The 13,327-nt window shown below is 41.8% G+C and overlaps 1 protein-coding gene across 2 annotated transcripts; it reads right to left on the bottom strand.

Moving 5' to 3' along the window:
* Positions 1–5,787: 5,787 nt before the first annotated feature.
* Positions 5,788–12,941, bottom strand: LOC146260873 (glycophorin-C-like). Of its 2 annotated transcripts, none has more exons than XM_084667954.1 (6): positions 12,814–12,941; positions 12,196–12,348; positions 7,747–7,788; positions 7,567–7,620; positions 6,475–6,513; positions 5,788–6,321 (listed from the first exon to the last, which is right to left on the bottom strand). In XM_084667954.1, exons 2-6 carry the CDS (start codon positions 12,314–12,316, stop codon positions 6,143–6,145), a joined length of 435 nt encoding a protein of 144 aa, XP_084524080.1. In that variant the 5' UTR covers positions 12,317–12,348; positions 12,814–12,941; the 3' UTR covers positions 5,788–6,142. The 2 variants fall into 2 exon arrangements, with proteins under 2 accessions (XP_084524080.1, XP_084524082.1); XM_084667956.1 differs by having other exon boundaries at positions 7,747–7,785.
* Between the last annotated feature and the right edge of the window lie 386 nt (positions 12,942–13,327).

Here is a 13,327-nt window from a genome sequence, read left to right as displayed (position 1 = left end):
TTTGCTTTCCTTGATTTTCCGTACTGGTGCACAAACCCAAACTTGTTTTTAGATAGGGGAGCCAGTCAAGTCGTTATTGCATTAGCTGTTTTAGTACATCTGACAGAACGTTTGAGAAGCCACTGCCTCCATCCATGCGTTTCAGCAGATGTCATTAAAGCCACATGATTAAAAACTAGAAAAAAATAAATAAAGATGAGGTAACTGAGTAAATAATTCCCTCACAGATTTTCACACCTTTCCATGTCCCGATTAATTTGTACAATTGGAGCTGTTGTGCATTACCTAAGGAAAACAGAGAGTTGAATGTGGGCAAGGATTTGTCACTTTTTCCTCTGCTGCTCTTCAAAGGCTGGTGTACAGTATATTTACATTTGACATTTTAGTCATTTAGAAGACGCTCTTATCCAGAGCGACTTACAGTAAGTACAGAGACATTCCCCCAAGGCAAGTAGGGTGAAGTGCCTTGCCCAAGGACACAACCACATTTTGCACGGCCGGGAATCAAACCAGCAACCTTCTGATTACTAGCCTGAATCCCTAACCGCTCAGCCACCTGACTCCCTACAGTGGAAGGAGGAAAGGCCAGGCTGGTGGACAGTATGGGAGGAGGAGAGGCCAGGCTGGTGGACAGTATGGGAGGAGGAGAGGCCAGGCTGGTGGACAGTATGGGAGGAGGAGAGGCCAGGCTGGTGGACAGTATGGGAGGAGGAGAGGCCTGGCTGGTGGACAGTATGGGAGGAGGAGAGGCCAGGCTGGTGGACAGTATGGGAGGAGGAGAGGCCTGGCTGGTGGACAGTATGGGAGGAGGAGAGGCCAGGCTGGTGGACAGTATGGGAGGAGGAGAGGCCAGGCTGGTGGACAGTATGGGAGGAGGAGAGGCCTGGCTGGTGGACAGTATGGGAGGAGGAGAGGCCAGGCTGGTGGACAGTATGGGAGGAGGAGAGGCCAGGCTGGTGGACAGTATGGGAGGAGGAGAGGCCAGGCTGGTGGACAGTATGGGAGGAGGAGAGGCCAGGCTGGTGGACAGTATGGGAGGAGGAGAGGCCAGGCTGGTGGACAGTATGGGAGGAGGAGAGGCCAGGCTGGTGGACAGTATGGGAGGAGGAGAGGCCAGGCTGGTGGACAGTATGGGAGGAGGAGAGGCCAGGCTGGTGGACAGTATAAGAGGAGGAGAGGCCAGGCTGGTGGACAGTATGGGAGGAGGAGAGGCCAGGCTGGTGGACAGTATGGGAGGAGGAGAGGCCAGGCTGGTGGACAGTATGGGAGGAGGAGAGGCCAGGCTGGTGGACAGTATGGGAGGAGGAGAGGCCAGGCTGGTGGACAGTATGGGAGGAGGAGAGGCCAGGCTGGTGGACAGTATGGGAGGAGGAGAGGCCAGGCTGGTGGACAGTATGGGAGGAGGAGAGGCCAGGCTGGTGGACAGTATGGGAGGAGGAAACAGACACAATAATTATTTGGCAGTTGCAATTGATAATTATTAGTAATCAAGCAAATAAGATAAAATAACATTTGCTCAACAAAAAAAAACATTAAAACTAGTTGAAAGGGAGGAAGAACAGCTGATATTTATGGACTCAGCGAAGATTGTTTTAAGATAATGTAACATGAGAAGAAAAAGGTTTTGGCCCTCTACTGCACTATCCTTAACCTTATCTGAGCTTGTGTGATGTGTAAGGAATGCTGATCCCTGTATAAAAGGGATTGGGTTGTGCTGAAGTCATAGTTTGAGAGTTTTATGCCTTTCTAATGGGCTTCAGTTTATCTTGGTTGACCAAACCTCTGTAGGATGGATGGATGGGCGGATTCAAAGTCTGACTGTAGGCTGTCAGCCATTCAAGACTTGACCTAATATGTGCTATATCAAAAACACCTATGGCACCATAGCCATGAAGAATAATGAAGTCATTTATTTAAGTGTTACCTTGTGAAGTCCGAAAGTGACTTTGAACCCTTGGGCGGCCCTTTAAGTTGTGTAATGTCAGTGACATTACATTGAGCATTTGAACTCAGCGGTGTACATCTAGATAATTTCAGGTTAATTTAAGTTTCAAATAAGAAAGCAAAATGTGCAGTGTTCTTAGAATTTTTTTTTGAGCTGTACTAATATCAAAAAATTGGCCAGTGTCCAGAAGGCTGACATTTGTCCAGACATAGCATCAAATGAATGGTTGTATCCAGAAAACTGACATTTGTCCAGACATAGCATCAAATGAATGGTCGTATCCAGAAGGCTGACATTTAGTCCAGATATACAGCTCTGGAAAAAGTTAGACCACTGCATCTTTTTCTTTCCTTTCCAATAACTTTGCGAAGGAAAATTGTGAGTGAGGAACAGAATAGTATGACTTACAGTGGCCTCTTAAACTCCACCAATACCACCAATCTGTCCTCCACCTTCTATGCCCTCAATTCAAATGTTGCTGTAAACAATACCTCAGGCGACTTGCATCGAAGCGACACAGGAAACTATTGCACGGCAATGCATCACTGGGATGATGATAATCTTCACACCTTCTTCTGTCTATTTTCTCTGGCTGTGCTTATGGTCGTGCTTGAACCAAGTGTTTGCTATCCCTGCTAACCTAACAGGCAAGGCAGGCAGTTTGCTGGCCTTGGTCATATTAAGGCTAACATTTGCCCCGACTCCCTCCCCAAGCCAGAAAGTTTGACTGGCATTCGGTCAATGGTCTGAATGTCAGGGCCAGCGATAACTCTCAGTAACTGTCTCTCTGGCCGTACCAACAGCAGTCTCTGTTTATCAATGCAGCAAGGCACGTGCCTGTCCAAAACACCTTATTTATAGAAGCTAACACACTTGTCAAATTTGTCAATCTACCAGCTCACTCAGCAATGTAAACGGACAATTCTGACCTACCATTGACAGAGATACTCAGTGTAACGCCTCACATGAATTTAAGACCACCCTGAATTGAGTCACCATGGTCAGCTGGAAATTCAATAAAAACAACCATTTGCAGTGGCCAGTCTAGTAAGTGGTAGACTACTTTGGAACTACAGTTATTAGTTCAAGCTGATGAGGTTGACTGTAACAGAATCAGAATGACAGGGAGTTGGGGTGGTGGAGTAGAATGAATCTAAATAGATAAATAGATGTTTCTTCCCAAGTATAAGTAAACTCATTGTACTTCTGTATTTTGACCACTAGATGGTGCAAAAACAGTGCACTTCATGGTTGGAGGAAACCATGTAGATGCTTAAATGAAGGAACAATGAAGAGAATGTCAACTTTATCATAGCTGATATGATAAAACTGGCTACAGTTCTAGTAGTGGTATCTACTAGGGGTAGCCTAGTGCTAATTCCATAATTATTTTAAAAAAATTACTTTGTTGTCTAGTGGTTAGCTGTTGAGTGTGTGGGATTGTGTGACCGTGGATATGCTTGAGGCGAAGGACTCAAGGATGACTTCATGGAGGTGGTGGTCCATGTTGGTAGAGTGAGTAGTGTTGGTAGAGTGAGTAGTGTTGGTAGAGTGAGTAGTGTTGGTAGAGTGGGTAGTGTTGGTAGAGTGAGTAGTGTTGGTAGAGTGAGTAGTGTTGGTAGAGTGAGTAGTGTTGGTAGAGTGGGTAGTGTTGGTAGAGTGAGTAGTGTTGGTAGAGTGAGTAGTGTTGGTAGAGTGGGTAGTGTTGGTAGAGTGAGTAGTGTTGGTAGAGTGAGTAGTGTTGGTAGAGTGAGTAGTGTTGGTAGAGTGGGTAGTGTTGGTAGAGTGAGTAGTGTTGGCAAACGTCCTACAGCACGGGCTGGATCCCAGTTGTGCTGATACTGATTATAACAGCCCTTTCTCATGTCATAGCCCTTGATATTAATCATTTGTGTTATGTGAGGGCTCTTCCCCTGGGGAAACACACACACAACCTTTTAACAGTTTCCATTCCCCCTTCAAAAAAGATCACTTGTGAAACACACAAACAAACAAAAATAGTGGGAAACCTGGAAATTGACTGGGGATTATTATTGTAAAGCGGTCCATTTATGCCTCGGCCTCAAACCATTGCTGCACACCACCAGGGCTGCTTGGAGAATTCCATTGCAAGAAAAATGTCATTGTATTGATGAAAGTAATTTCAAGGTGAATTAATTGCTTTCCTTGTTCTGACATTTTTCAATTAGTTGCTCCTATGCCACGGATGCACTCAGAAATTAAATGAGGGGTTTATTGCATTGAAATGTGTGTTCTGACACCAAAAAGCAATAAAGGCAATTAAAGAATAGAACCAATTAAAGTGTCTTTTAGACTATCACTGTAGCAATATGATATATCCTGCTATGACTTACAATGGTAATTCTTTACAATGGAACTAAATGATTGAGGCAGATTGCCAAGAAATTAGATCTTGATCATTGAATTACGTTGGGTTAGTTAACTGTATTTAAGGGTTTTGCAACTTGTTTTGACAGATGCAAACACACACACCCACACACACAACCACACACACACACACACACCCACACACACACCCACCCATACACATGAACACAAAATCCCTTTAAAAAGAAACACAGCACGACGACCACTCTAATGAGTGTGGTGCGGTGCAGTCACAGTTCTCTCAATCTATCTCATAATTAAATCCACTGAAATTGGATGAATGTAGTGCTATATTAGAATTCTCTGGGAAATTGATCAAGCTGGGAAAAGTGATGCTATAAAACCCTCAATATGTGAGAGATATTTGTCATGTAGCTGACAAACATTCAAGACTAATGTTCAGAAATCTCTGAATGCGGTTTCTGCTCTTGGCTGTATCACCCATATATTTGTCATTCTTTTCCTGCTTGTATTTATTCAGGAACATTATTTGTGGAATTCATTGTTTTGTAAATATTTTTGTTCTTATTTGTATTTGGTTCGGCACCCTTTTTAAGCACGTTCATGCTGACATACTGTAGATTCAGTTTTGGTTATTAATCTTTCATTAAATGTATTACATTGTGATTGTACTGTACACATCTGCTTTGCAGTCTAATTCTCCATCACAGCCTGACAGTATCAATGTCTTACTGGTTGTAACAGTTTGGGACCCATTTTGCTGCATCCTATAGCTAGGACACTGTCTCTGAGTCTGTCCCCTGATGATGCAGCTATTCTGAGCCCTCCTCTGAAACCTCTCTGTTGTTGTTGTTGACAATAAAGGTCTCCCCATAACTAGCAAGAATATGTACAATAGATAATTAGACATTGTTTTCATGTTTTCCTCAAACAAAATGAGGTCATTCCTTTTGTTAATACTGAGGTTGCAGGGGCACGGGTATTTGTAATTAAAGAAACACAATTAATGTACGATCCTATGGTTTGCAGTAAACTAGTAAAGGTCCAATGACATGATCTTGAAATACAGTGCTATTGTTCTTTATTCAGATATTTTTCTTTGGGCATTTGAAAGAAATGCTCTTTAGTTCTAGAGAGAAAGTTCTGATTATAGAATACAGTTTAAAACAGTTCTAAGTATGAAAATATGAAAAGGTTAAATTGCTAGGTTAGGATTGCATATATTTTGTAAAAAAAAATATTTTGACCCTGTTAGGTGTACCATCTCATGTTTTTACTGACTTGAAGTATTCCCTTCTGACAGTCTATGAACATTGTCTGCCCCCATTATCTCAATATCTGGCAGGCTCTACTAAATCATGTCATCTGGGTCCTTGAGAATTGTCACATTTAGTTCAAGCTGTCTTTGCATAACAAATGTCTTTTAAAAGAGCTTTTACATAGCCAAACAAAATAATCTTACAAAAAATGCTCTGAAGAAACACAAAACACACTGAAGTTTCACAGATGTTTTAAGTGCTGTCAATATTGAAAACATACAGTATCTGCCAGATATGCTTGATTAATGTCATGATGTACAACCGTGTGAACTATCATGACAATTGATTCACTGTTTGCATCAAAGAGCAGAAAATGACCTTTCTAAGGTGTCATACATTGTCTACAATCAACTGGCCAATAAACAAAGTAAAATATCCAACAGCCCCCTCCCTTCCCCAAAGAACATTTGATGGATGGTTCACAGAATTCCAACAAACACTTTTTACCTCTGTTTTTTACACTGCTATTTCACAAATGTCACACAAATGTGGGGTCTGAGACCAATATCACACTGAGTTTTAGTTTCTTTTATTCTTCACCCACAGCCTCCAGTAGATCTGTGTCCTTTTGAAGTTCTATGTCAGTGTTCTCAATGGACTCATACTCATCTTCCTCGTTGGTGAGGTATGATCCCTTGTGTTTGAACATGTATTGTAGCCCCAAAACGGTTATACACAGCAACAACACTGCAACTGCAGCAATTACCCCTGGAAAGAGACGTATGTAGGCATCAGAAAAGGTACAGTAAAACAAATTCTAAAAGAAAAAAGGAAGTTCAGAGCCTTATTATTACATACAGGTAGTAAATAGGTCATATCATTGACATCAGCAATATGCTGTATCACAAAGTCTGTTCTTACCTCCAAGAACATAAAATGACGATTCTTCCACAGAGGCACCTAGAACAATCCAGAACACACGGCAGAACCAGATATTAAACAGTACAGTACAGATCCAGGACTTGTCACCTGTCTAGTGGGGGGGGGAATAAATAAAGAGACCGAGTAGGTGATCAGTATAAATGATTGCAGAGGAACAGCTGTTCACCTTGGCTGTGGGACTTTGTCATAATCAGCTGAATGTGTGTCATTGTTGTCTCCTACACAGACGTGACACTTCCTCCCAGGTGCTAGGAGGAGCACATAGATCTGTGCCTAGTTTGTAAACATTTGCATCAAGAAAGCTTTAATCACCTTTCACTTTGTGGTATTTACCTATTGTCAAAGAAACAACAAACACAAACTAACAGCAGCATTCTTACAGGCAATCGTGCAAAAGGTTTCAAGGGATTTGTATATTGTTTCCAATGTATATTTTTTTTTGCGCTTTGCAGAAAGTGGATTTCACACATTTTTGGGGCTGAAGCTAATTCGAGTCCTTAGGTCATGAAAGTATGTCTGCATGTGAGCTTTCACTCAGACGGGGAATGGTGGATGGAACGCCACCAAAACCCCTGTTGGTGCTTTCCGGTCTAATAGGGAGGTTGTCTCTACGAGGAAGAGACGCAGGAGGTGACGTGCCTTGAGAGGTGTTTGATTGATTGGAGAGTGCGAGGCAGTGGCCTCGACGTCCTTTGTCAGAGGGTTAGTGGGGGGGGTGTGACCAAGAGTGAAGAGTGTTTTGCAAATGAGCTCCCTCATTATCGCACAACCACTCTTCCCACCCTGCCAGATTTCACATCTTCGTTCTTATTTTGACTCTCACACTTTCACCTGAGTGTCACCTTCCTTTGTCTCTTGCTGTATTCAGGTTATGCAGTTGAAGAAGTGTTATTGTTATTTGTTGTAGAATATATCATTGGCCTGGTTTCCCAGATTCCTTAAGAAGCTCTTAACTCTAAGAGCTTCTTCTGAGCGTTCTAGAGTGTTCTTAGAATGTTCCTAAGAAGCTCTTAGCGTTAAGAGCTTCTTAACGAATCTGGGAAACCCGGCCATTGTTTGTAATAAACTTACCCATGATGGTGACGGCGGTTGTTTCACTTGTAGTAAGTCTGCCGGTGAATCCCCCTAAATAGCAATGAATTATAGACAACACGTTTCCATGAATAGGTTTAGATTTGGTACTAAAAAAATACTGAAAGACTGAAAACAAATGCAAAAGAACAGACAGTACTTTTTATTTATTAAACTTACGTAGAGGTGCTTCAGTTGTTTCACCGATTAAAGGGATTTCTGCTTTGAAGAAAACGTCAAATGACCACAGTTGTAAAGATACACAAACACAAGCTAAACAGTTTTCTTTCATCAACAAATACAAATGTAATTTGAACTTCAAATTCCTGCCTGATTATTATTTCCACTAAGCTAACATGAACTCCAGTGACAAAAAGGGAACGGTGTTTCTGCTCCTTCTCTGGGCCAAACATCTGCTCCCCATCACAGAGCTCCACCTAATCCTTAGGACCGCACCTCAGGATGACTGTGTGATCACATGGTGCTGGACAGGATGGTAAATGGAACAACTCCAGAACAAACCCAACTGGCTCAAGCTGACAAACATCCAAGTACACAAATATGGACTGGATACACCCGAGAGAAGCTTTACAAATTGGTTGCCAAAGGAAAGTGCATCACATTTCTCTTGTCATCTAGGAACTGGCGGCTGTTCGTGGGCAATGAAAATAGAACATCAAAAACCATATCCAATTTTTACTCTGAAAGGGTCTAAAGGTTCAGAGACATTTTTCTAAATGACTGACAATTGCATTTTCAAAGCACAAAAAAAGTTGGGCTATTAGTGAAATGCATTTGGCAGCCCTCTACTAAAACAGGAGTCACAAAACCAAGAAATAATACAGATAAATAACTTCACTTGATCCTTCTGTGTTAGACATAATATGTTGCAAAATGTACTCTGCATACCATAGTTGTAAATGTACAAGAATCACTGCAGAAGAACAAGTGAGAGGTGGACTATACTATACTATACTATACTATACTATACTATACTATACTATACTATACTATACTATACTATACTATACTATACTATACTATACTATACTATACTATACTATACTATACTATACTATACTATACTATACTATACTGCACTGTACTGTACTGTACTATACTATGCTATATGATTCAGTCATGGGAGCAGCTGGTGTCTGTAGAATCATATAAAGTTTCTCCCTTTCGGGAATGACGCAAGGTGGGTCTGGAAGTCTGACAGCCTGCTGATGCAAACATATTCTCAATCAATGAAATGAAGGCACTGTGGTCCTGCTAGTAGAGCTCGTCTGTTTTCAGAACCTTCCAGATGAATTTTCTCCTAGCTGTGCCATGCTGCTGTTTACTTTTTTCTGAACCACGAGTCTAAGACGGTTAATTCCCAAATATTTATTATGAGGTAGTGGTCCAAAGATAATGAATGGACATGGTTTTGGGCTTGGTAGGAGATCTAAACAGTGGATATACTGATTGTATGAGTCTATTTATGTTGACTGTATGTCTGACTGTTTTTGTACTCATCACTTCAAAAGAGTATTCAAATGTAACACTTATTTTGTGAACACAGGAAGCTGGGCGCTCTTCGAAGTGAGCTTTCACAAACTGAAAGGGGTGAGAAGTTCCTTTCCTGTGTACCTTATCTGGTTCCTAAAACTAAAAATAGGTTCACTGGTGTTGACTTGTAACCTCAGAACTGAAGGCGTTGGTATTGAGGTGCACAATAGCCAGAAGACCACTCATTATGCAAATGAGTCATTAATTTCCCAGTAACAGAGAACTGCACGACTGACCTCTTCATAACTAATAACAATTATCTTCAGTCTCTTTAATGATGTCACCATTAACATTTCTACTGTTACTTTGAATAAAATAATGGTTTAAAAGGAAGGGATCTATCTTACAGTACACTATACCAGAACAAGTAACAACTGGCCTCTGACAAGTCTTTGTTGAAAAGGTGAGTCTTTTTTGTTTGTTTCTGTGGTTTCAAAATCGAACGTGCTGAACTCGTTCACACACACCCAGTCCATTAAATGTGCTGTTACATGCGTCACGCCAGTTAGTGGAGATGAGTTCACATGCTGCTGAACTCAATACTTCCTTCCTTCCTCCCCTTTTTCCCAGCCTTTCTTTCTCCCACCCTTATGATTTCATTCCTGGCTTCAAAATGTTTTTTTTTTTCCTCCAGCCCTGTCTAAGCTTGATTTAAAATGGTTGTAAAACACATGTGTCAAAAGGAGTCTAGGGCATGCTTTCTTGTTCTGCATAATAATGTTTTAGGTTGATTGTTATCTCTTTGAATATTCAGATGTTGATAATTGTTGTACAAAACAGGGGCAAATGATGTGGCTACAAAGTTATGTGGGAAGGCATGCTTAGATACTATACATGGTGTTCATAGAGCTACATCTCTGAAAGACCATTTGTTCAGCAGAATCACAAGTTTCATGTATCTCCACATTGCCCTCTGAAACTATCCCCAAGCTGCTCCGAGGCAATGAGATGACCTTGAGTTTGACTGGCCTACCAGTTAAGAATGGCTTGCACGCCATGCCTGACAGGTAGTGATAGTGAGAGAATGTGAGAGAGGCAGGCTAGAAAACACACTCTAATTAGTAACAGGCGATACAGTCGAACTTGACTTCTCAAACTTGAACACAAGCGTGGAGTGCCGGTTGACCCAGTGAGAAGGAGAGCAAAAAGGGATCGCACTGAATCTGCCTCATTAAAGAGACAAAAAGAGACAGAATAAGCCGCGAGTGTACAAACAGTGTTTTCAGAGCGCCACGTACAGGGAGCCGAACATCGTTCCTACCTTGATTTCCTGTCCTACATCTCGAATGTCCCACCTCAATGAACTTCCCCTCACAGGGGGACGAAAGCATATACGGCTGTTCGACAGCCTTGCAGTCGTGCATTTTAGAATGCTCACTGTGTTCCTTGCAGGCTCCCTCTGACTACTCTGACAGCCCAGCTATGGAAGGGGGTGTCCCTTTGGTATTCAGCTAAGACGCTCAGAGTCAGACGGCTTCACTTTGAGCTTGTCACACCGACCTGTCAACAGCTGGAGGATACTGCACTGCATCAGGCTTGCATGCGCATCTGCTCGTCACGGAGAAGAAGAAGGAAGAGTTTCTGGTTCATAGTGTGGCCTCTCTGACTAGATACACGGCGTGTAGTGTGACACTGTCGGCTGCTCTCCATCAAACGCATTTTTATCTAGACACGCGCACCGTATGTGAGCACGGTAGGGTGCCATCCAGGGAAAGTGACAACATCCTGGAGACAGCTGTCCTTTTATGACATTGTTGGGTTTTAACGCAGATCAGACTTAAGAGCCTAATCTCCATTTTCAACCCCTCAGCAACTGCTGAAGGTTTGGTGAACACTAGATAAGGACCAAAAACAGAACAAGGAACAATAGATTTCTTCTTGTCTTCTCCTCATATACAAAATTAAATGATGCAATAGTTTAACCAAATGGGCAATTGTTATTATACTTCTGTTGTCAATGTCAAATATAAACAGTTTGTTGGGCCACCACAATGTAGCATGGCTGTGTAGAAAACACCCCTTTTCTGTAGCAAACTTTTTCATTTCTTGTGCAAAATTAGCCGGATTATTGGATAGGGTGTCTTTTGCTGTCACCCAACTGTGTTGTTAAAATTGCAATTGTACTGTGGAAAAGTGGGGGAGGGTGACAGTGAAATGCTTTGTGTCTGTTGTCCCTTATCAGTGGAGCAGCTCCCATGGTGCTCTCCTTACCCAGGCTCCTCTCTGAGCCCTGAGTGTGTATGATAAACAGACACTCCCTTTAATCTGTCGCTCTGCAGAGTGATACACCTCAAGTGTGCCACACGTGCAGAGACGCTGAGACGCAATGCATGCTGGCGAGCACACGCAAACGTGGACGCACACACACACGCACCATCTCAATCGGTCGGTCAGTCTGTCTGTCTGTTTCTCTCTCAAGCTTTCTCCCTCCATCGCTTGCTCGCTCGCTCTCTCTCTTTCTCTCTCTCTCTCTCTCTCTCTCTCTCTCTCTCTTTCTCTCTCTCTCTCTATGTCTCTCTCTTTCTCTCTCTCTATGTCTCTCTCTCTCTCTCTCTCTCTCTCTCTCTCTAGCAAACAGATCCATTTCCCCGTGGAGGAACTCAAGCTAAGGAGTTATTTCCTGTCGGTTTGGAGAAAGCCCTCATCTTCTGCGCTGCTGTTTCCATCTACACCATTTACCTCACACAGTCTCTGATGATTGCTGTCTTCTAAGCTCACAAAAAGTCATTTTGAAAATCTTTGAATGGGGTTCCAGAAAGTGAGAAAAGGATGCCACACTGATGAGCAGGAAATTTGACAGCCAACACATTGAGGAGTTCCCTAATTGGCCAAACTTGAACAATATACAAAGCCAAGTGAGAGTGCCCAGCTGGTTAAGGTTCAATATCTATCATTGTGTGTGTTATAGTGTATGAGTGTCAGAACAAGGGTGTACAGTAGAAGAGGGTCACAAACATGAACACATTTTTCACCGATCTCTTAGCCTCTGCATTTTCTAGTTCTTGAGAGTGAACAATGCTCTTCCATCAAAGAACAGTAGGGCATAATCTACGTCAAAGAATGTGACATTCTCACCAGTCTGGAGGAGCTGTGTGATGGCCTGAACAGGTGCCATGGTAGGTTGTATTCCAGCCACTCCTGCTGTGGTCGCCATGATACTTGATGTACCGTATGTGTATTGTGGACCTTCAGTCATGGTGAATCATTAATTCTGGCTGCAGGCGACAACTATTGGGTGTTTATCAAAAGACACGTTTGAATGAGCCACAGTTGAGAGAGATTCAAAGAATAACATGTAAAAGGCTGGTTTGTGTTATGACATAAGATACGTTACTCCTTTAGTTCAAGTGAAGGATAGTTGAGAATTCAAAACTGCTCTCAAAACTTCTTTGACAGTGGTGATATTTTTACCAACTAAAAGGGATTTCATAGATCTAACAAAGCTGTTTCAAAAATTGGCAGGTCTTTAAAAAACAACTTGATTAGTGACATAATTTATTCATGGAGAACACATCAATTTGAACTGAATTGTCACTGAGTATAATTAAACGTTTCCCATGTTTAGTGTCATTAATCAAGCTGTAGCTCATATTGTTGCAAATCATATCTATTTTAAGAAAGAATAATTACTATCTATGTTGCAAAAAAAACCCTCTAAAAGCATTCAAGCAATCAAATTTGTGAAGAACTTACCAACGAATGCTGAGAAGCAACAAGTATTTCTCGACTGGTGTACAAGACTGTCTAAAGTTTCCACCCCTTCTCTCTCCCTCTGCCTCAGCTGAATGGGCGTGGAGAACATCTGTTGCCCTGTGAAGTGATCTGCGAATTCCCTGGGTAGATATTCTAGTGTGTGTTGCCAAGAGTTAAGCATGCCCCTTTAACTTCTTAAAATGCAAATAGACCACAGATGCTGGGAGAGGAAGTCTCACAGGAATCTACATTTGAAGTATGTAGTCATAAAAATATAATGAAATGAATTCAAATGTTTTCATTTCAATAATAAAAAAAAAACACTGAACTTTAATGAAGTAACATTTATAAAGCTACTTAAACAACATTTATTTTTATGTCACCTGAAACAAATGCAAAAAAATAAAAAAAGACGACCAACACCAAAAATAAACAGACAAAATAGTAACGCTTTTTTACAGTCAGCAGACTGTAAAAAATATACAGTCTGTTTTATATATTACAGTGTACTGTA

Source organism: Hypomesus nipponensis, chromosome 12 (genome assembly GCF_054491055.1).
Source record: "Hypomesus nipponensis isolate SF chromosome 12, ASM5449105v1, whole genome shotgun sequence".
NCBI classification, from domain to species: domain Eukaryota; kingdom Metazoa; phylum Chordata; class Actinopteri; order Osmeriformes; family Osmeridae; genus Hypomesus; species Hypomesus nipponensis.
Note: the sequence above shows the minus strand (reverse complement) of the source record. Positions and strands in the feature narration are given on the sequence as shown.

Excerpts from the sequence above, each read along its gene's own strand:
- LOC146260873 (XM_084667954.1), bottom strand. The coding sequence starts at position 12,316 with ATGACTGAAGGTCCACAATACACATACGGTACATCAAGTATCATGGCG. Across the intron at positions 7,621-7,746 it reads AACAACTGAAGCACCTCTAC|GGGGATTCACCGGCAGACTT; the intron begins GTAAGTTTAATA and ends ATTGCTATTTAG. Across the intron at positions 6,322-6,474 it reads GTCATTTTATGTTCTTGGAG|GGGTAATTGCTGCAGTTGCA; the intron begins GTAAGAACAGAC and ends GTCTCTTTCCAG.